Here is a 23,239-nt window from a genome sequence, read left to right as displayed (position 1 = left end):
ACTGTTTTTATGCTATCAAATATAAGTTCTTCCCATTCTAAAAACATATAGAATTTACAATAAATACGGATAGACTAGATTTTTTATTGATTAGTCATAATGACGATATATTTGTTATTAATTATTATATTATATTATTGCAGACCATAAGCGATACGTGATTTTTTCTGATTGAATATAAATATGGCCCAGAAATATGTAGTTCTTTAAAGACTTGTAAGGAGAACGAATGTGGAATAGGAGAGATGATGTGGGTCACGTAAGATTCACGATGTTTCTTCGCTATTTTCTTCATATAAAAAGCAATAATTGTCACATAACACAAACGTAACTTGGATAGTCAGAGGCACTTGCTTTGGGCTTACTAAATCGCGATCTGTGTAACGACAATCCATACCGCTCCTATGCTGTCAAAAAAATCATTGAAACAATTGACAAAACAATAAACTAATGAATTTACAGTTCCACAAGATGTGTTATAAATAAGTCGAGTATTGTAAAAAAAATAGCTCCAGTACAGTTTAAAACATAAAAAATACATCATACAAACATAAAAAACAATATAGCACGATTCTCGTTCATTTTATAAGTTCACCAAAAAGTATCCAATGACAAAAGACCTGCATTACCACTAAAACCACTAAGGTAATACAAACATTCGCGTAAAAACTAATTGAACAATCAAACATTAACACAATACTATGAATTTCATGCGTTAAAACCACTGGAAACAACAATTTTGCGTTATCACAACACTGTTGCATAAACAACACCATTGTTAACAGAACCCTTTCATCCCCCTCCTTTGTATTTTTACGAAACAGTTCACAGACCACGGGAGGTCTAGATATGTTGGTTACCAGAGTACACGCCGCGTTCGGTGGGTAGCCAATTAAACATACCGTGCAAAGTTGTAATGAGATCTCAAACAGAATTGAACAGTCAAATTAATGGCACTCCCCGTAATTTAAATAGTTGCCGTGGAAGACTGGAGAAATGGATGTACCTGGTGTGTTTGGTTCGTGAATTAACTTCTAGCAAGTGTTACCACACGGATCAAGTTTTGTCTAATCAGTGTTACTTCGGATGAGAATTGACAAGGATGGGAACTTCAATTCTTTTCTTCTACATGCTCTGTGTGAAATTTGTTTAGAGATAATCATTTTCTACATGCTTTGTGTCAAAATTCGTGTAGAGATTATCAGGGTCCTATGTCTTAATATCCAGATGTATTGATGTCAAGCCGAAGAACCGTTTAAGCGTATTGATGAATTTTATTGACTCGATGTCATAGTAGCATTACGGTTGTATTAGTACAGGGATTCCTAACCTTTTCAATATTATTACCCTTGTGATCTATGTCGAAATCTAATTTTACGCCACCTTCAAAATGTTATCAAAACAGACAATACAAGCAAATAAAAACATCTTTATTAATTATAAATTACACAACAGCCTTACAATTTTAACGTCACCTCTGTTCTTTTTTTTATTTTACGATCCTTATTTAGGTTCTTTGTTGCCTGAAATAGCAGATTTACCCGCGGGGGTAATTACTCCAGTTTAGGAACCTAGGTATTATAATAATAATATCAGCCCTGTATTATATACTTGCCTACTGCTGAGCACGGGCCTCCTCTACTACTGAGAGGGATTAGGCCTTAGTCCACCACGCTGGCCTAGTGCGGATTGGTAGACTTCACACACCTTCGAAATTTCTATAGGGAACTTCTCAGATGTGCAGGTTTCCTCACGATGTTTTCCTTCACCGTTAAAGCGAACGATAAATTCACAAAGAACACACACGAGATTTTAGAAAAGTCAGAGGTGTGTGCCCTTGGGATTTGAACCTGCGTACATTCGTCTTGGCAGTCCGTTCTACACCCAACTAGGCTATCGCCGCTTTTATATGTATTATACTACGCAGATATTATGAGAAGTTAATAACTATGCAAAGATGTTGAAATAAAACAAAATTACGGATTTTATCGTGGTTTATATTATAATTTTCTACCGACGTTTCGAAGACTGCCGACTTCATGGTCACGGGGCGGAAACCACTATAAAATCCGTAAAATAGTTTCATTTCAATGTCTTACATTCGCGTTTATAATAAATCGTTATTCAAAGCTGGTAAACCAATAAATTGGGTTAAGACGTGTGGGTTAATCAGGTGTTCCTGATGCCTCGAACTGAACTCGATTGAGAAAGATAATTAGTTTTGCTCACGTGTGACAGAAATAGAGCGCTCATAACGCTCGACTCCAATGAGGCATTATCGGATATATTATGATAATAGCTGTTAATACCAGTTTCTGCAAATATTTATTGATTCATTAATAGATTCTGTCGAATTAATTGTATTGTGTTTTGTTATGTTAGATGTGATGATTGTTAATGTTTACGTCAATAATGAGTAATCTATTTATAGGGTTCTTTAGTGTTTATATCCTTAGTGAGTAATGTATTGACGGTTCTTAAACTGTGAAGTGTTAAAGGTCCCGGGTTCCATTCTAAAGATAACAAAAGCATAAAAGGATCTCTGTTGAAAAAAAAATATGTTAACGGGATTTCAATTTACGCGCTATTTTTATCATTTCATAAAATAGTTCAATTGAGGGTGCAGTAGATGCCTCTCTGACTACCCATCGAAGATAAAGTTGTACATAATTATTATTATATGTATAGTAAGCATGTATTACAATAACGATAAATGTAATATCAATCATAAAAATCAAAACATATTTCTAATAATACTGACGGAGCACAAAATAATACTCAACTATATGAATAAAATAAAAAACGAATGTCTATGAATGTGGAAAATGAATAAGCAAAAAATAAGATTTATTTTATAACAAAGATAAAAGTTGAAAATTCTGGAGGAAAATGACAAGGGTTCGAGATGTCAAAACAGGAAAACTATGGTAATAGTTATGCCATATAAAGCCAACGGCACGAAAAATATATGATATTGATTCGAAATTACAATAAAGATTTGTTTGTTGTACTCTAACTGATCAAAAAGCTAGAGTATTTTAAAAGACTGCCATATTAATGTTACTATTTAATTGGAATTAGTTTAGATTTCATTTAAAACAAATTGGTACTACTGTTTCATACCTCGTCATTACTAGTGAAGGAAATGAGAAATCAAATGTCTTGTCAACACTTTTTCAAAACAAAAAAGAAACAAATGAATTCCAATTTAAAAATCGAACACTAACTGCCACTATCAATAAACTAAAAACGATCAATAAATTCTTGAACAGTTGTAAAAATGTCGCACCAGTTGCTCCACTAAAAACCCAAACCCCAAAACTCAGAAAGCAATCCCCATTCAACGCAAAAGATAAAACGTAGTTCGTTTGATTGTGAAACTTGGCGCGGTCAAGGGTCAAAACATTTTAGCAAACGTCGAAAAGTTATATTATTTAATATCTTATCAATGCCGAGGGCGTAAACCCCAGTACCATTCAGATCCAGAGCAAGTTAGTTAATGTGTGCGGTTTTCTAACCTACTTCCAAGTACGAACTTGGCTGGAGTTTAAACAGTGTTTTCTCCTTCACGTCAGGAATTAGAGTAATGAGTAGCGAGTTTGTAAGTGGTACGCTTAACTTTGAATTGATTTGAAGGTTTAGATTGTTTACGGCTTCTGTTTGTTGATTTTGAAGTATATTCTAGTTTTTATGTAGTGGTGTTAAAGGCTAATTTATTTAAATAAAACTCAGGATCTATCTCTCAAGTTTTAGATAATTTATTTTGACAGTTGTATTAAGCAGCTAGTGTCGAAGATACAAATTTTATTACCATTTATTTAGGAAAATAGATTAGAGTGTGACTTATAGATTTAATCGATTTATACATTTATGTAACGAGTAGCATTTGCTCAGAAGTTGCAAAAAATGGACTTATGGTTGATTAAATAACGTGTAGTTGTCGGTCATAATAAATAATAATAATTATATGAGCACTGTATTATATACTGTCCCACTGGGCACAGGCCTCCTCTACTACTGAGAGGGAATAGGCCTTAGTTCACCACGCTGGCCTAGTGCGGGTTGGTAGACTTCACACACCCTCGAAAATTCCTAATAGAGAATTTTCTCAGGTATGCAGGTTTCCTCACGACGTTTTCCTTCACCGTTAAAGCAAACGATAATTCACAAAGAATACACACATAATTTTTTAGAAAAGTCATAGGTGTGTGCCCTTGGTTGTCGGTCATGGCTAATGTCTTGGGGTGTCAAGCGCAATACAGCAGGATAAATATCTATGGATGAATTTCTAGTATCATAAGGTTTTGTCATTCAAAGCCTTGGATGATGTTAAAGTAGGTTATTGACAATGAATGGCTTTTTGTCCTGTAGCCGCATAACAATTATACGGCTTCTTATGTCAACTACAGTATCGTCCAGGTATAATGAAAAATAAACGAAAGATATCCCTCGACAACCTTCAGAATATTGCCAACCTGACAATTGGATAAAGTAAATCGGTTAACCTTTGAATCCTTTGGATACAATTCTCTGGAATATGTCAATGTGACTAGTTTTTCACCACAATATTATTTATATACAAGGTCATTTACATTGCGATAATAGATGAGAACATATTAATATAATTCTTTTCTTGAAAACAATAGTTCCCCATAAGTAATTCTAACCATAGATGTAAATTATGAACGAAATAAATATGTATATGTCGCAGAGGAAATGTTTATTTTCATTAGTATTATTTATTTTTGTTAACTGTTGGTATTCTAGATTATTCTGTTACAGTTTTGCTATAAAAACGGTCTCGTGTGAGTTGGCGGACTGTGCAGAGCGCTAAGAACAAGTTTGAAGCATTCTATAATACAAATAGATAGACAAGTCACCTTTCGTGAAGCGAGAGTAACACTTCCTCTCGTGATTCGGATACCCCAAGGGGTGCTCTATCTCTGGACCTCCGCTTGACACTACTTTCTTGGACATCCTGTATATTATTGCCTGCAGCTCAGGATAAAAAGTAGTAATGCTTCCTATTAGTAACAAAAAATTAAATCGGTTGAGTAGTTCCTGATAGTTGAGATATAAACAATTATAGGTATCCATTATCCTTTCAGGTTTAAATAGTTCCCAGATTCTATTATGTTTTTGGATTACGGACCATTCTAATGCATTTTTTGTGACAGTGCAGAATAACAAAAACTCGTTAGCACGGCTTAACTCTAATTTTCGAGTGCAGAGATTTTTGCGAACCGCTAACAACGGGAATGAGGAAAGTTCCTCGACCACGGCACAGGTCATGCGGTCAGCTTGAAGGTATTACTAGTAGTTCTAAAATTGGTTAGTTTTCACTAGCAGTATGCTATTTAGTTGCATAGTGTGCAATTGCCGAGGTTTTGATAACTTTTATTTTCTAATTAGTAGAATTAGGAAAAAAGTTAATGAAATGTTTAAGTATGCTTTTAGTTCTTCGACCCGGTCTATTTTGCATAGTTTTGATTACAAAATAGTAACATGGATAGTTTAAGCTATTAATGTTTTAAACCAAAAATGCCGCTTGTTTGTTTTAATTACTGGTTGGTTTAATGGTATCTAATGTATATTTTATATCCGGCCGGATAGTGACCACCGTACAAAAACTGCTTAAACCCGCTATAATGGCCTATGTAAATGTGTCACGTTCCGGGATCAGCCCGTGTATATCCTGTTCCAGTAGGCCGGCATAATTGTGTCGACTGCTGAGAGGTAATCATCGTCAGTCGACATTGTATTGGACCCTACCTCCACTTACCATCAGGTGCCGTGAGGTTACTTTGCACTTATAAAATCAGCCCTGTATTATATACTGTCCTTTATACTCCCTTGTCTACTTTGCACTTATAAAAAAAGTCAATACTCTGTCTGGATTATGGACGTTACTTTATTTACCTTCAAGCATAACGAATTCAAAGTGGAAATCCATAGTCTCTGCCTACCCCTATGGGATAGAAGCGTGATACTATGTATAATGAATTCGCTCAGCCAGCTCCGTAGAATCCAATATACCTATTATCGAACACTTGCATATCAACTTACGTATAGAAATTTTCACTACCACTTCAAGATAATAAGGTAATTCCTCAAAATACCTTATACAAGTAAGCTTCCTTCCATTTGAATAGTCAGCTTGAGACAAAGATGTAACTAATCAACGGGTAGGCCTGTAGCGCGGAGATAAGCCGAGATTTTACGTTTCGTCACTGCAGACGAGCGAAGTGTCGAATCTGCGATCGTGCCAAATTACCTTACGTACTAGTCTTCGGTGGTGGATTTAGTGGATATTGTTCGTTGGTTGTATTTCTTTGGTTATGGATTTGCTAGGGTCCTTTTGTTTACAATTTCATGGCAAATTTCGTATATATATCAACTTTGTTTTATACATAATATAGTATTTATCTACATTGTTCTTGAGATATTTTTGTCGTATAGGCCAGCAAACGATTACTTGGGTCACCTAATGTGACCCTTTTCTTTCCAGATTGCATTACGTAATGATTTAAAATATGTACTATTAACTTTTCTACTAATTGCAATTACTCTTCTATACTTCATTTACAAAGCCCATTTCCAAGAAAGACTTCTTCGACAATTCGAAAACAGCGCATTCATGCCATAGATTCTTTCAGAGTAACCGGTACTTTCATTAGTTTTTATACGGCCGTAAAAATTACAATACACAAAGCTTACCCATTTAATTACCTTACTCGACTAACAGTACAGAACCTGCAGCCAATTTAATTAAAAACATAATAAAAAATAAAACTGAACGTTTCATATTAACTCTTTTCACGTAACATTTAACGAAACGAAAATTCCACTCTAAAATGTTAATACATCGTTCATGCGGAAACATTTTTATTCCATTGAATTTTTATATTTATTTTGCACAACCCAATTGATTTACTAGGATATATTCCAAGATGAGTATACATTTTGAAATTTACTGCTCGCAATGACAAATGAGTTGACACTTGGCATGGTTATTATCATGATTTATTGCAATACAGAATTATACAGACGAATGCATTGAAACACTCTTGAAAAGTCATTTATTCACTACCTTATTCTAAATGAGATTCTCTTAATGACTTTGAATAGCGCATTACCAAGGTACTAGTTGGAGGCTCACTCTCGTTCTTAAAACTGCATGATGTATCAACTATAGGAACTAAATCTTCGCGCTGTTTTCGTTTCTTATACTTTATAACTATAAATGCAGCGGCTAGAATAACCACAAAAATGGCAATAATGCGCCAATACCATGAACTAGTTGGGGGTACAGCGGCAATCGGATACCAATCACTACAAGCGTTGAACGAAGCTAAAGTCTTTGTACAAATCCTCGCGGTATACTTAGGAGCTATAACACAATCTCCCTTAAAACTCACAGTATTAGCCGACACACACCAAGTTTGCGGTAATATGAACAAGTCAAATGTATATTTGGGGAGTATTTCAACTGTGTAAGCTAAGATAGGTCCATTGGTGGTATCAGGTGGATCCCATTTGATGAAGACATTGCCAATATTGTCAGCATAGCCATTGGTAATCATTGGTATATCAGCTTTGTAGTACTGTAAGGTCCGGACTACTCCTCTTGCTGATCTGCTGCACCGCAATCCGTAACAGGCTCGCAATCGAAACCTATAATCTCTATAAGGAGCCAATCCCGCAACTTGAAACGCCTCTTTGGGACTAGAAATGTTTAATGCCAACGTTTTGACATAATTTTTCAAGGTTGTATTTCCTGGAGGAACGTCTTTTTGAGTGCTACAATCGAAATCAGAGCTTCTGCAAACATCGAAGAAGTCTTCAACTAAGGCGCCAGCTGTGAACGAGGATAGTACTCCACACATTGATTCACATGCCTTTTCATACTCCGGGGGAGGTCTCATGACTAAAGCATGACGAGTGCCGTCCAGTTCTTCAAAATCATCCAATTTAAACTTACAATAATCGATATTAGATATTTCTTTGTGCTCGATTAGAGCTACATCGAGCTCGTATCGAGTTATGTGACGTCGGTAATCGATATGATCTACCCAACGTAGAACAACAACGTCGTGCGAAGCGGCTACTAGTTCGACAAGGAATGGTGGTGGGGGAGTACCTACAGGTGTCGTGAAGTTGATAATGCTAGTACGAGCCAGACTTTCATGTACTGGATTGTACGTCTCAATACAAATGGCGTAAGTTGAAGCGGGTCGTAGTGAGTCTATTTGGATGATACCATTTTGTCCAAATTCAGAAGGTACACTAACTGAAAGCCATTGAAAGTCGCTACATGTTTCTGGAACTAAGGAGTCCTTTAGATTTGGCGGTATACGCACATACAGCACTGTGTAGTGAATCTGACGATCGTATTTGGGAGAGAATACAAGAACAACCGACGTTTCGTTAAGCAGTCGAACTTGGAAATCCACTGGTGCTTCTTTGCAGCTAGCGCTGTATCCATTAGTGTATTGCGTTACATCTAACTCTGTAGGTGCTTCGGGTATTAAATTCTTTAGTTCATCAACTTTATTCATGCACAGAAGAGGATTATCGTACATCTTCATAGTTCCACGGTCGATACGAAGATTTTTCATAACATTAGGACTAAATAATGTATATAGATTAACCATATCGTAGATCAAAAGGCTGTATCTATCATGCTTGAGATTCCTTCCCTTTATGTGATGGAGTGAGGAGAGAAAATCTAATGAAGTGATTACGAGAGAACCGTAGATCTCCACATAGTCAGACACTTCTTGGATGCGACTGAGATATACTTTCAAATCCGTAACCGCTTCAGGTATGGCCCTTATGTGGATTTCTAGAGACCCGTTGATATAAACACATCTTTCAGCAGCTTGGATCGCCCCAACTGAACGAATCTTCTGACTCTGGCAGGTCTGAAAGAAGGTAATAATCTAAAATTCTCAATCAATGCAAAAGTCTTAACAATGTAAAATGTGTGAACACCAAGCTTCACTTGTGTGAATAAATCATGGGCAAATAAATATTTCTGGCGTATTTCCAAAATTTGAACTTTCAGTTGTCGTAATATTTCGCACAGTGGTAAAAGCCAGAAAGAAGTCCCTCGTGTATAAATCAAAACACGAGCCAAAATGTTACTTCTGGGGCGGACGTTAAAAAAGTTTTATACGGATCGTTTAGGTCCGTTCTAAAATTTACACCTCGTTTTTTATCATTAGCCGAAGAGGCGATACACCAGTATATTCTGTTTTCTCTATTCTAAGTTATAATTTGATTCATTTTGTATGTGCGGGGTAATTTACACCATTTAAGTGTTTGAATATAACTTTTAGATCTAGAATAAGACTACACAATTTTAAAAAATAAAAAAAAAATTGTTCTTTAATTGGAATGAACGTTTTTATTTCCACTTCAATGGTCACCGTCAATATAGATCAATATAGATGACTTCGCAGTGGTCAACTACATCAGGCCCGGTGTTTAATGCACACCATTTGTAGCCGAAGTTATTACAAGTTCGGATACGATATTGCTACGGTCCGAAATAATAGACATTTAATAAAACATCTCTACTTGTCTACTATTCTCCGGAGGCTATAATTATGTCAGCATGAAAAATGTCAAATGAAAATAGACACCTTCCTACTACGGTATAAATAAAATAAAATGAAATTCTTTAGTCATCACGTAGGCGAACTTAGTTGCACTTATGATAAGTCAAGGTACATGAGAATATTTAATTATTACTTAAATAAAGTCGCTTATATAATTAAAGACATTTTATATTGAACATAAAATCAATTAAATACTATAAAGTAAATAAAGAAGCTAACTCGGGCTGATAGGAAAGAACTTCATATAGCTAGTGAAAGTGTGTTACACCATTGCCCTAGTCATAAAGAAAATAGCGTGATGTTATGTCTTGCCCACTACAAGCTGGCTTCTAATAATTTATACCAAGACGAAACCTCCGGGACCAGTACAAAGGATTGTCACCTCAGACAGAACTGTGGCCGCAATAATCTCGTTTCACGTGAATGCAGTTGACAAGCGATGCAGATCTGTTTTGATACATAGTTCTGATCTTATATAGGTATAGTCAAATTATCATTTCGTTTGTATCGATATGTTTTTTTTGTCAGTCTGTACAAACACGTTGATAAGTATGAAGCAAAAATAAATGAGACATTGATTAATTTAATGGGCTCTTAGAATCCTAGCAATATTATAAACTAGATTTTATTCGCGTTTTAGTATTTCCTGAGCTTACCGCGTTCAAACCAACAAAAACTCTTCAGCTTTATATAATAGTATACATTTCGAATAAACGCACCGAATTTGAGAAAAACTTTTCTGAATCCTTAAATTATAGCTAGAAATCAATTAGGCTGGAATCATACCGAAACATACTTTACCTTCTGACATTTCTCGCAGTATACGCAAGTAGTCCCGCTCGTAGTATTATGTACGATGTAGTCAACAGGACATTCGAAAACGCAAGTATTGTTCCACGCCCATCCCTTTAAGGCATGACATTCTTCTTCTGTAAGGCAGTATTGATTTGCAGCGAGAATAAGTCTGAAAGATATAAATAAAGACGTAAGGTCACGCGATTCACGCCTCTATGTTCAACAGCAAAAGTATGCAACAAGCATATTTCTATCGCAAGTTGTAATGGTATTGGTTCAAAGTCAGCTTTACGCAGCCAAAGTAAGCCGCCGCTCACTAAATGATATTCAAATTAGCCAAGAGGTAAAGAAATCCATTGGAAAACACTGGTCTATCTACCTCGAGGATAAACATGAGATACTATCTTATTATCTTACTCTTGCAGTATCATTCAGGCTGGTATTGCAGCAAGGAGCTGAATGAGGGTTTTCATTGTTGGACATAATCGGCATAATTGTGTTATATATCTTTATATCTTTTGTTTTTCTCTCCTTTTATTGTACATGTTATACTGTTTTCATCCCAACGATAAATCTCTATTTCTTTCTTTCTTACTCTACTCGAAAATAGCGTATTGAAACCACAATTCTAGACTTACGTTCCTTCTGGACACCGTGGCACGCATGTACCCTCGTAAGTAAAATGGCGGCATGTAGAACACTCGTTAACATCGGCTCGCCTGCAGCCAAGACACTGCTCATTGCACCGCACCTCTTCAAATCCATCGGAGAAGAGTTGGCACATCCTACGAGTTATAACATGTAAGTAAAGTGAGGAGGCCCTGTTCCGTCTATACGGGCAAATCTGTCCTTGTTCAATTACGAGCGTTCTATTCGAAGGACATCTTTGATAGCCGTATAGGTGATAGAGTCAAAAAATCACCTAATTACCTACACGGCCAAAAAACTGTCCTTCGATTAGAACGCCCGTAATTGAAAAAAGACGGATTCGCCCCTACAGACGGAATAGGGCCTTCTGACCTTTATCAATTAGTGATAATTAATCAGTCCTCACTTTGCTATCGCCATATCGGGAACTAATTCCAGACTCCGGCTTGATACTGAGCAAAAAAATACAATATGATTACCCTACTCTGATTCCGAACCGAATACGTCGGACCTCAGAGGTGTCGTACCGCGCGAATACACCTGCCGAGATAGTCTTACCACTCACTTGATATTCCAACAGTGGTTATACGTGGCGTTTCTGCTACAAGTGCAGATTCTTGTGCAGCTCGACTTGTACAATCCGTCAGAGTAACCGATGACGTGACGAGCCCTGGGAGCTATCACCTTCCAGTCGATGGTATCCAGGTAGCAAGCTTGAGGCAGGTATTGTAATATCACTCCCCCTCTGTCTATCTTGCGTAGACTGTATAACCCAATCTGTAGGAAATGATAGAAAAATTGTCTTTTTGGTCCAAATGAATTAGCTACGAGTCTTGGTAATTGATCTGATGAAAGGACGATGCGCTATAAAAGCTATTCAGCCGTGCATAAATCCTTAGCGTCTCTTTTTAAATTTGTTTGCTTCGGTTTGTTCAGAAAATGAATATTGTGAGGAAATGTAAGGGTCACTTAATGGGCAGTTGCCTTTAAACAGTAGCCACACCAACCAAATCTATGAATTATAAGACACCGTGATGATTTAGGTACACCCAATTGATCATACTGGCTTCTAAGATAAGAGAAACAGCTAGTTTCATAACGATTTCATCATCATCATCAGCCTTTTGCAGTCCACTACTGGACACAGGCCTCCCACGAGAATGTTTTAATTTACCTTATTTCAATCGAATTTTAATAGAAATCTATTATTGATTTGTGAAAGGACTTAATATGGAAATTATTTAAATTCAACTATGATATAATTTTTCGTATGAATAAAAGCAAACTTAATCAAGCCATTTCTAAATTGGATGCTGCACAACATGAAACGTATGCAAATACGAAAGTCAATCGGAGCACATTTTAATATCCTTTGTTTGATTTGTTGTTTATTTTTTCAGATATATAACACTGAGCGGATGTAGTAGCACTGAAAACACCGGTTGAATTGAATACACCAAGTTGCACCTTCGATTGCTTTCGATTTATAATTTTAAAGTTACGTTATAGTTATGCTATTTATACCTAGGTAACAACTTAATCCAGAGGTTGTTGGGAAGAAATGGCCGATTATCATAAAACCATAATATGTACTTCTTTCTATTTCTATTATTACTTTCCTCTGTCTTATATGTAAAAGAGTTTAAAAATTAATAACAGAAATTATACATTACTATTTTTTTGCTTTAATACGTTGAAATACAGACAGACTACGAAAATCCACTTAAAATTACTTTTGAAATAATTCATTATAAATATATGTTTCCGAGTGTTTAAGGGTACTTAATGCAACAGCTAATAGAAATGAATTAACGCACCAACTAAAAATATGCAGGAATTTTTAAATGAAGATCGCAAACGAAGTGGAGCAACAACGAACTAACTGATGAGAAGAAAACAAATTTTCAAGCACCTATTAATTAATATGACTAGTTCCTTCCCTGATCCTTATTTTTATATAGAACTCCTTTAATTTTAAAAGCAGCGAATTGTACCATTAGTTTTCTCATATATCAATTTTCATATACGGGCACAGGGAATTGACCTCGCAGCATCTGATGGTAAGAAGAATGGAGTCAAATAGAATGGTGATGATGAGAGATGATTACCCCTCAACAGTTGACTCAATTATGCCGACATGTTGGAACCGGATGTTCATATAAATAGATCATAGATCCTTGTTGAGCCGTATATTTTTCAGCCGTTCATTCATGTTACAAAAATGGCAACGCTTGCGTCTTAAAGAGTTGAATTGAAACTTACCTCTACAAGGCTTGTCATATCGAATACAGACAGCCCGTAGTTCATATTCAGTTGTTGCCCTCGTATCCTGGTTAAGTTTGGGAACAGCTGTCCTACGGTCTCTAAACCACTGACCCGGTAGACCATCACCGCCCCCGTCACCTTAAATTGAAAATTATCTTCTTTAAACATCTTTTGTTAATGAAAGAAACAGATACGCAATTAGTGCAACCGTATTTCGTGAAACATGAGTTCCACTATGATGTCCTATAATATATTCACAATATGGTGTCCTATTAGTACTACGTGCACGGTATATCTATACAGCTGAGATCTCGGGTTAGAATCTCGAGTGATATGGGTTTTTAAGTATCAGTTTTTCAGTATAAGTTACAATTATGCCCGGTAAAAGGCAATAGACCCACCTCTATTACATAGGACTTTACATTGCTAAGGAAATGTGGGTGTGGCTACCCCCGAAAAGAGAAAAAGGCGTGATGCTATGTATGTAGGTATGTGATATTACATCCGCATCATACGATTGATTTGTGTTCTCTCAATGATCCTTTCACCTCTTTTTAAATTTATCTACTTAAACACATCAGACCAGAGTAATAAACTAAGGCCTAAATCCGCTCGGTAGTATAGAAGGCCCATGGCCAGCAGTGGGGTAGTAATACAGGGTTGATGATCTTCTCTAAAGACAATGTATAATTTCATAGTCCATGATAGAATTTGTATTAAAATGAAATTACCTCCCGTAGCAGTGGAAAGCTCAGGTTTGCGAAGTCGCTCTTCTTGGAGTGTTCCAAAACCGACAGTTCCAGATTCCCCAGGATAACGACACAGTCTTTCAAATCCTCCTTTAGACATTTCAATGATTGACAAATGACGGATTTGCAAAGATTTCTGGTGGCGTTCGGTTTATAGCTTAACTTCTGTGCTGAAGTCACCATGAAGATGGCCAAAAACCTGAGAATTAATAAGATTATTAGACATTTTAAAAATCAAACAAATATTGAGGTGGGATTTGATTGATTTCCTTCTTAGGAAATCAACCAAGTACGCAGGAATATTATAGTGCACAAGTAAATAAGCAATACACAGGTGCACTCTCTTGATCCGTCACTCTCACAGTCCGGTGAGACGGCAATCTACGACCAAAGAGAGATTAGCCTTAGGACCGACGGTTTTACATGCTTTCCGCGGGGGTACCACACCGCCAACTTCCTGACTTCGAGCTGCGACTGAATAATTTTTAAGATGGAAAAACCCAGTCACTATTATTTTTTGGCCCGACCCAGGATTCGAACCGAGGACCTATATGCGGCAGTCGTACTAATACCTCGTACAATTACAACTAAGCCACCGAGGCAGGTGTAAATAGAAACGGGAATATATAATTATTTTTTGAATACAGTTGCCGAAGTTGATGAAAGTTGAAGCAACTGTCTGTTTTGCAGTGCTCGATGCCTTATATATTCATATAAAAAAATATATCGAATACATAATACTTTTAAGCAGTTTAAAAAACATAATTTACTAAGAAACATAATTTTTTGTAACAAAAAATTACAACTCCATAATCGAATGAAGTTACCAAGTTGCCCGCCAAATAATCGCAAATGGCGGCAACGTGGTCCGTTCGTGCGTAAAGGAGTCTAAAGTATTCCGCCTAATCTAGCTAAAAGCCGCTGCGCATAAACACAGGATATTTCTGGGCGTATTTCTTCTGTACAAGAAACTCGACTACATTCCCTAATTTTGGCTAAGAATTAGTGTATTTATATTTTTTCGCTCAAACAATTTTAGTTACTATGTCTACGTGAATAGACGCTTAAAAATGTAATCGTCGTGGTTTGATTCACTTAGGAAAGTTCGAAATATTTTTTTTTGAATATACCTAACAATTTGTAACGTTTTTTAAGTATTAGTATCATAGAAACAAAATAAGCTACTTCTAAAGTATAATATTTTTATCTTTACATATAATAAAATTATAACAGGCTGATTCTATAAATCTAGATATTTAAGAAAAACTAATGGGTGGGTAAATTAAAGCAACAAAAGCCATAACAAAAGTTTTAAAAAATGTTGTCTATCGATCTGTACTTTTGTGCACACAACACGCAAAAACTTCTACGCAGTTTTTACCGATGTATTGATAGAGGTCTAAGCCCAATTTATGTCGAGAAAATATAAAGCGAGATTTTTATCACAGATATTTTTTCATGTGGGCAGTGACCAAAAGCTAGTTAATGAATACGAAACTAGCGAAGTGGAAGTCTGACTCACGTACCAAGGGTTTTATAGCACAACTTTTATTGAATTTAAGTATTAGTGCGTTGAAGTTCACGCTACAAATCATGTTTTTTTTATTATTGCTTTGAATGACGAGACGAGTCTGCCGTTTGCCTGATGGTAAGCGATACGACCGCCTAATAACAGTAGAAACACCTTCCAACACCTTGAATTACAAAATATTGTTTGATATTCCACTGCGCTCGCCATGCTGAGACATGAGGTGTTAAGTCTTATTATGGCCAGTAGTTACACTGGCTACAATTTCCTTTAAACCGGAACACAACAGTGACTACACACTGCTGCTTGGCGGCAGAAATACACATTGCGGTGGTACCCAACAAGGCGGACTCTCACATATGAGAGACCTACCACCAGTAAAAATATTATTCACTACCCGTATCTAATTTAATATAAAAAGCTCTGCTAAAGAGACAGACATACAACGTCTTAGTACATTTTTTTTGTTTTTTTGTTGTTGGATGTGGAGCCGTAAAGTGAATTGTAATCAAAGGGAACACATCGTTTATGTACAAAAAATATGAACTATTATTATATGTTTATATATCGCTGTTATAATATAAACAATTTATCACAAGGAAAACATTTAATTTGTTAAATACTTAAAAAATAAATATCTATAATTAATGGTTTGATAACGCTACTGTAGGTATAAATTAAAGACGGCTGATAAAATGTACGGCGTATTGGTAAACTAATTAGTACAAAGCACGGATCAGAGGTCGGGCAAGAGTTATAGTAAACGTTCCGCCTAGTGTTAAGCGTTACGTAAAACACTTCACATCTATGAATCTATTACTAAAGTAAATTCAACAACTGTCGTTTTCATAATGTATTTATCGTGGACTAAACATGTTAGTAGGATATATTTAATATCCGCCCATATAGCGACCAAAGTACACAAGGTGTTAAAACCAGCCATAGTGGCTCACGTACGTCGTGTTTCGGAATCAGCTGGTGTATAACCGGTTCTAGGCCGGCATAATTGCAACAACTACCGATGGGTAATCAATAATCATCGTCAGTCATCATTCTGTTGGACCCCACTCGACTTACCGTCAAGTGCAGTGGGGACACTTCGGTGTGCCGCTACAAACATAATTTAAAAAACTGACAACACGAACGGCGCTTACAGTAATAGCTTTAGAAGAGTTGAATTTATAGTATTTATATGTATTTTTTATATCCAATTGGATAGTGACTACTGCTCACGTGATAAGCATCCTAATTTTACGACTCGAAAAACCCTAACTCTTGTGGCCAAACCCATCCCAAGTCCCAACAGGGTGTTAGCATACAGTGTTAAGGATTGAAGTAAGCAGCGATAGCCTAGTTGGTTGTGGAACGGACTGCCGAGACGAATGTCCGCAGGTTCAAATCCCAAGGGCAAACACCTCTGATTTAAAAAAAAAAATGTGTCTATTCTTTGTGAATTATCGCTTGCTTTAGCGGTGAAGGAAAACATCGTAAGGAAACCTGCATACCTGAGAAATTCTCTATACGAATTTTCGAAAGTGTGTGATATCTATCAATCCATACTAGGCCAGCGTGGTGAACTAAGGCCTAATCCCTCTCAGTAGTAGAGGAGGCCCATGCCCAATAGTGGGACAGTATATAAGACAGTGCTGATATTATTTATTAAGGATTGAGCCCAGCGACCATACGATGCCTACCATTTTTCCAAGCGACTCAAAGCTGGCTCGTAAGACCGATTACCCAACATAGCCTGGTAGTCCTAGGGCCTGTACGGTAGTGGTAATTAGAATTTCCCCCAAAACAAAAACAAAAAAAAGTAAATCCAATCTATACTACATATGGGGCCGCTGTAAAAAAATCCAGTGATTTGAATATAAGCGAAAATCGTATTAAGAATCACACGTGCAACGAAACACAAGGTTAACTCTTGGTCTCTCGTGGCTCGCCGGCGAGCCAAGACAGCTACATGACATTTGCGTGTGTCACGGGATTATAACCTTATATACTACATAATAAGGTTATTTTTCCGTCACACGCGTAGCTGTTTGACAAGTCATGACGGGTTAAATGTAATCTTGGTATTGTTAGTTCCAAAATATAGTGTCCTTGCCCCAGAGCGCGATGCACTTTGCATAAAGCCGGCATATTTGTATTGCCTACGGAGATACACGTGGATTGGGAGGTTTAAATAAAATTTGAAAATAAATTTTATCGTTCAGTTAGAACTCATATCAGGACCGTAACTAAGGGAGGGAATTGTGGGGCAATGCCCTACCTTCATACTCAACTAAATTATACATAACTACTCAATCAAAATATATGGAGCAGCGGGTTTTTTATTTCACGATTTGGAAGTTGGTCCCATAGTGGGCTATAATAGGAGTTGTTCGTATTGATGGATGGAATAATACCCTTTCAAGATTTAAGGGAATTTTGTTAAAAATCCATTGACCAGATCAGATCTAGTAACATTTTGATTTCCGCCCTAGCTATAATTACAGCTGCCCTACCTTAAATTCAAGTCTAGCTACGGCCCTGACTCTTATGTATCAGTTTCGAAGGTTCCATATAACCCGATTGACTTCTACCGACTTCCCTTTCGTAATGTGTGTCGGGTTACTTTTCGGCAAATTTCACCCTTCGCCACTGATATGTATTGAATGAAACCTCAGGATCTTTCCTTCCGTTTGGCTTTGTAATTCCAGTGCAATGATGGTGATTTGCTATTTTTTCCCAATATACTAAATTCCATATAATTATGGAGTTGGTCATCGGTATTCGTAAGTGGTACTCGCTAGTTAGGCAACCATTACAACAGAGATGAGGAAGTCAGGACTTTCATTTCTCTTATTTAAGCTGTAACATCGTAGACACTGCAGTTTAAAATAAATAGGATCGGAATTTGAATTTCTTGTAATTTTAATCCCACTACAGATCTATTCAATACGTGTGTCGCTATTGCAGTAGATCTCTTTGAGGTGAAAATCTGGTGAACTGAAACAGACTGAATACGTACGCCAACAAGGCAGTCATATTCCTATACCTTCATAAAGAAATGGATCAGACAAAAAAGTTAAGGTGGTAGCTCAAGGTCCATTTTCATACATTTTGTTTCGGCTTTAATCTGGGTAACTAAACAAGTATTGGCAAGTAAAGAATTTAAATTCACGTCTAGTTAGTGATTAGTTCTCGCAGTTGAAAGAAAAATGTAAAAATAATTAATAATCATGGATATTTCGGCCTTTAAAATTTAATATGACAAAATTTTGTCATATTAAATTTTAAAGGCCGAAATATCCATGATTATTAATTATTTTTACATTTTTCTTTCAACTGCGAGAACTAATCACTAACTAGACGTGAATTTAAATTCTTTACTTGCCAATACTTGTTTAGTTACCCAGATTTAAGCCGAAACAAAATGTATGAAAATGGACCTTGAGCTACCACCTTAAATAAGTATTTACATTTTGAACGAAAACAGGAAAAGATATGCAAAGAAAAAATTACTTGTGATCTCACAATTTTATTGGATCACTGGAGTATGGATCCAAATTACGAAGTTAAATGTACAAACTGTAATCAGATTGAATTTGATAGTTCTATTTCATTATTAAATGTAGTAATAATAATTAATTTATCTGTATTAAAACAATGTTACAAATCTCAGTTGGTGTACAAATGTTACATCATTGCATTACATTTGTCCCAATATGAAAATGATCTGCTGACACCTATGCTAGGAGAACATGTGTCTTTAAACATCCACAGAAAGTCTTGAAACAAGACAAAACAAGCTCTAACCCACTACTCTTATGTTCTATAGCTACATAACATCGTCAGATTAAAAAGCTGACGCTTGCACATAGATACTAGTCATTAACTAACGAAGTCAGTAACCATGATAGTAAATTTGGGCGAGTAACTATAATTCGAAGCAGTACTAAAGCTTATTATTGCTATATCTCCTTTTGATGATCAAGCCGGCAGTATTGTTATCGGCCTATATCGGTTACACAAAGCTGTGAGACATGTGTCTACGAATACTAAAATCATAAAAACTTGCCCCACGGCAGATCTAAATGCAAAAGCTTAAGAGACCAACGACTGAACATTTCGTTTTCTAAAAAATCATTAAGTCAAAATTGCGCCCATCGAATCTCAATAAGTACCTACTTGAATACAACACAACTATTACCAAATAAGCATCAAGACGCAGACACATTCAATATACCCGAAACTACATTTTCTTAATATGAAATAATAAAGTAACTCAATCGCAATATATGGAGTTCAAAAGGAGTTCTTTCACTCCATTTATTCGTGTGTTTCGTTCTGAAATGTTCATCAATATCTTGATAATTCGTTATGAAATTCAATAGGCAATAACTTAAGACTGTACGCGATGTTATTGGCAGTTCTATAACGAGAAATATTGCGGCCTTCGGGTTTAATTCAAGTCTTTCATATTGTGTTGCCGAGACGTTGATCACCTGGGCTTTCAATGATATATTTCATCTGGTAACAATGATTTAGAAGCCCCGAGTCGACAGTTAAGTTGAAGTTAAGGAGTTTTGGGTAAAAGTTTTCATTTATTCGGTGTGAAGACGAATTTACTGTCAGGATTTTCCGTCACGTTATAATATTTGCAGATTTATTTAGAAGAAGTTAGCCCTTTAAAAGTTACATATGTTATCAATATCTATTATTGAACAATATAAAATTCTTCATATTTTTACTCTAAAATATGAATTTTATATTGGTCAACTTATTAGAAAAAAGAGCGTCGATTATAAACGTATGCAGAAGGGAGCCCGTTCGTTTGTACCCAACTCAGAATAAAGTAATGCCCCCAAATGATTTTGAGGCAACTTACTACTACTATAAATTTTTAAAAAGAACTAAGTTTTCTAATTTACAAACACAGAAGTCATTTCTTTTTTTAATCTAGGCTTTCTTGGATAATGATTCCAGCAACGCCAATACTGTTATAATATCAGCCCTGTATTATATACTCGCCCGCTGCTGAGCACGGGCCTCCTCTACTTCTAAGAGGGATTAGGCCTTAGTCCACCACGCTGGCCTAGTACGGATTGGTAGACTTCACACACCTTCGAAATTCCTATAGAGAATTTCTCAGATGTGCAGGTTTACTCACGATCTTTTCCTTCACCGTTAAAGCGAACGATAAAGTCATAAAGAATACACACATGATTTTTAGAAAAGTCAGAGGTGTCCCCTTGGGATTTGAACCTGTGGACATTCGTTTCGGCAGTCCGTTCCACACCCAACTAGGCTTTCGCCGCTCCATACTATCAACAAAATCATTGTAATCCAGAAATAACTCCACTAACTTATCCTGAAATACTGAATTATCTCAAATAATATAAAAAGAAAAAATAATATTTACCAAATCACCGTTTGCGGCGCCATGACACTTTCAAATTAAATAATTTCTTCCCGCCAAATTTCTTATACTTCCTGGTGGCAACAGAACGTCTCCGCAACAGGCGAGCCAACAGTCTCAAATACGTGTATGATCCAATCATGGGAAAACACATTGTGCCCGTGAAATTCTCATGGCTTTTAACGTGCGTTTGATTGTTTATTGTATGGATTTACCATGACAATAGCAATGCGGTTTCTAAAGATACAAGCGTATTCGATTTTATGTGTCTGTTTGATTTTAGACACTGTTATGTTGAAGCTATGAAAATGTGTCTTTTGGCAGTTTATTTTCATTTCCATTGTGATTCATAAATAATTAAAAAAGTATAATTAAAAATAAAGACTTAATCCAAAACAATGCTTCAAATCTTACAAATTGTTTAAAATACATAACATAAAGGAAACAAACAAGGATATCGTCGTTTAGCAATTGCCTTTAGGTACACAAATGATATTCGAAAAGTATAAATATGCCATTAGCTAATACTAAACAAACAAACAAAAGGGGTGCCGAGCGCAAACATATCTATACATTTAAATACATATACATATACGTATCATGTGAAAGATATTACGTATTTAATCCAGTATCTACGAACAAAAAAGATAGTGAGTATTTAACATTTACGCGAGAGTATAAAAACGTTCCAATTGGGACAACTTCAAGTCTTAAGATTTTGTGTGTTTACGGCAAACTTATAGTTTTGGAATGTCATTGCTGTACAGCTACGAAAGAAACCATTAATTAGGAGGCAATAACTATAAACAAAAGAACCAATGAACCTCTTCAGAATTAACTTTTTTAAAAACAAAACACACTACGAACACACAGTATTTTAAAACTTGATAAAACACCGTTCGCAACGAGAGGCGTTATTTTTAACACTGGACTGGGGACGAGGAAAAAGGTCCTGTGGGCTAGGGAACTGATAATTTGAACACTCGACTCGCCTTCAATAATTCTAAATATGATTTAATTAGTGATTCGATGGGACACTTACGTTGGAAGAATTTGACCTCAACTGTTAGTTTAGTTACAGGGTGTGTAAATTTCAAAGAAATACATGGTAATAAGAAATATAAAACTGTAGGAATAATAAAATTTGGTTTAATGACTGCTAATAAAGACAAGTAAAATTACTACTAGACACCTAAAGCTTTTTATGATTTTTGGTATGGAGTTAATTTGAGACCTTAGGAAGAACACAGGCTACTTTTTATCCCGAGAAATAGAGGGACATTTACCCCGGAAAACCCGAACACACGGGCGAAGCCACGAGCAAATCTAATATAAATTCAAAACGGAAGTTGCTCACTAGTTTTCAAGTCTGCAATTTATTTACTTGGATGTAGAGATTCAATCTATATATCTCATTGATTTTTAGTATGAATACGCCGGCAATGAGACAACTGATTGATGGTGAATGACTGATAAATTCATATGGTAAAAAGTTTTAAAGCAATGAGCCTATCAAGTACGAAAGCTAGAAAATATAACTGAATATTAATTTGGAGCTCTGTCTATATAACCGCTACGACATTAACTATGAAACCATATAAGTTACCAACAACGGTAAACTGGGAGGAGGCAAAAATCTAATAAAAGAGCACGACCGTAAAGTAAAGACAATTACAGACAGGTAAAGTTCGACTGCACTGCAGCAGAGGTCATATATTACGAACTAAGGAAATATAGCGTAGAAATGTCGGAACATTAACCGAGAACTGTAAAGTGCTTTATTTTATTCTTTATCACACTTCGAAAACAATTTATTTCTCATAAATGTTTTAATGAAACTATCAAGATGGCCAAAAAGTTAGGAATATTAATAGACTTAACAATAATTAATTTAATCACAATTTTAACAATATTTAATTATGAAAAAGTTGTGTCATCAGATAACATAATTAAAACTTACTTAGTAGAGGTTATTAAAAATAAAGGTAAATTGCCTCTAGAGGACTTTAAACACGTTTATTTGTCAAAGTTATTCAGAGAACACCTAGTAAAGAGTACCTGGAAAATTTTCATATTCTATTTATAATGTAAAATGATATTATGTTTAAGTAACCCACATTATCTTCATTCAAACATTTTGTACTCCGATAATAACAATTTTATACCGATACTAAAAAACACTTGCAACATAATAATAATTAGTAAGTGTAATAATGGATAAATTAAC

The 23,239-nt window shown here is 35.8% G+C and overlaps 1 protein-coding gene across 1 annotated transcript; it reads right to left on the bottom strand.

Moving 5' to 3' along the window:
• Positions 1-7,006: 7,006 nt before the first annotated feature.
• On the bottom strand, positions 7,007-21,997 carry LOC115452173 (insulin-like growth factor 1 receptor). Its single transcript, XM_037437627.1, has 8 exons — positions 21,837-21,997; positions 21,016-21,249; positions 14,063-14,279; positions 13,329-13,469; positions 11,632-11,843; positions 11,057-11,203; positions 10,425-10,587; positions 7,007-8,924 (listed from the first exon to the last, which is right to left on the bottom strand). The coding sequence occupies exons 2-8, from the start codon at positions 21,036-21,038 to the stop codon at positions 7,092-7,094; spliced, it is 2,736 nt and encodes a 911-aa protein (XP_037293524.1). The 5' UTR covers positions 21,039-21,249; positions 21,837-21,997; the 3' UTR covers positions 7,007-7,091.
• Positions 21,998-23,239: the final 1,242 nt, after the last annotated feature.

Source organism: Manduca sexta, chromosome 11 (assembly GCF_014839805.1).
Source record: "Manduca sexta isolate Smith_Timp_Sample1 chromosome 11, JHU_Msex_v1.0, whole genome shotgun sequence".
NCBI classification, from domain to species: Eukaryota; Metazoa; Arthropoda; class Insecta; order Lepidoptera; family Sphingidae; genus Manduca; species Manduca sexta.
The sequence above is the reverse complement of the archived record's forward strand: the minus strand, read 5'-3'. Positions and strand labels throughout refer to the sequence as shown.

Coding starts and splice junctions, on each gene's coding strand:
- LOC115452173 (XM_037437627.1), bottom strand. CDS start 21,038: ATGGCGCCGCAAACGGTGATTTG. Junction 14,280..21,015: donor GCGCCGCAAACGGTGATTTG/GTAAATATTATT, acceptor ATTAATTCTCAG/GTTTTTGGCCATCTTCATGG. Junction 10,588..11,056: donor CCACGGTGTCCAGAAGGAAC/GTAAGTCTAGAA, acceptor TATATCTTTCAG/ACTTATTCTCGCTGCAAATC.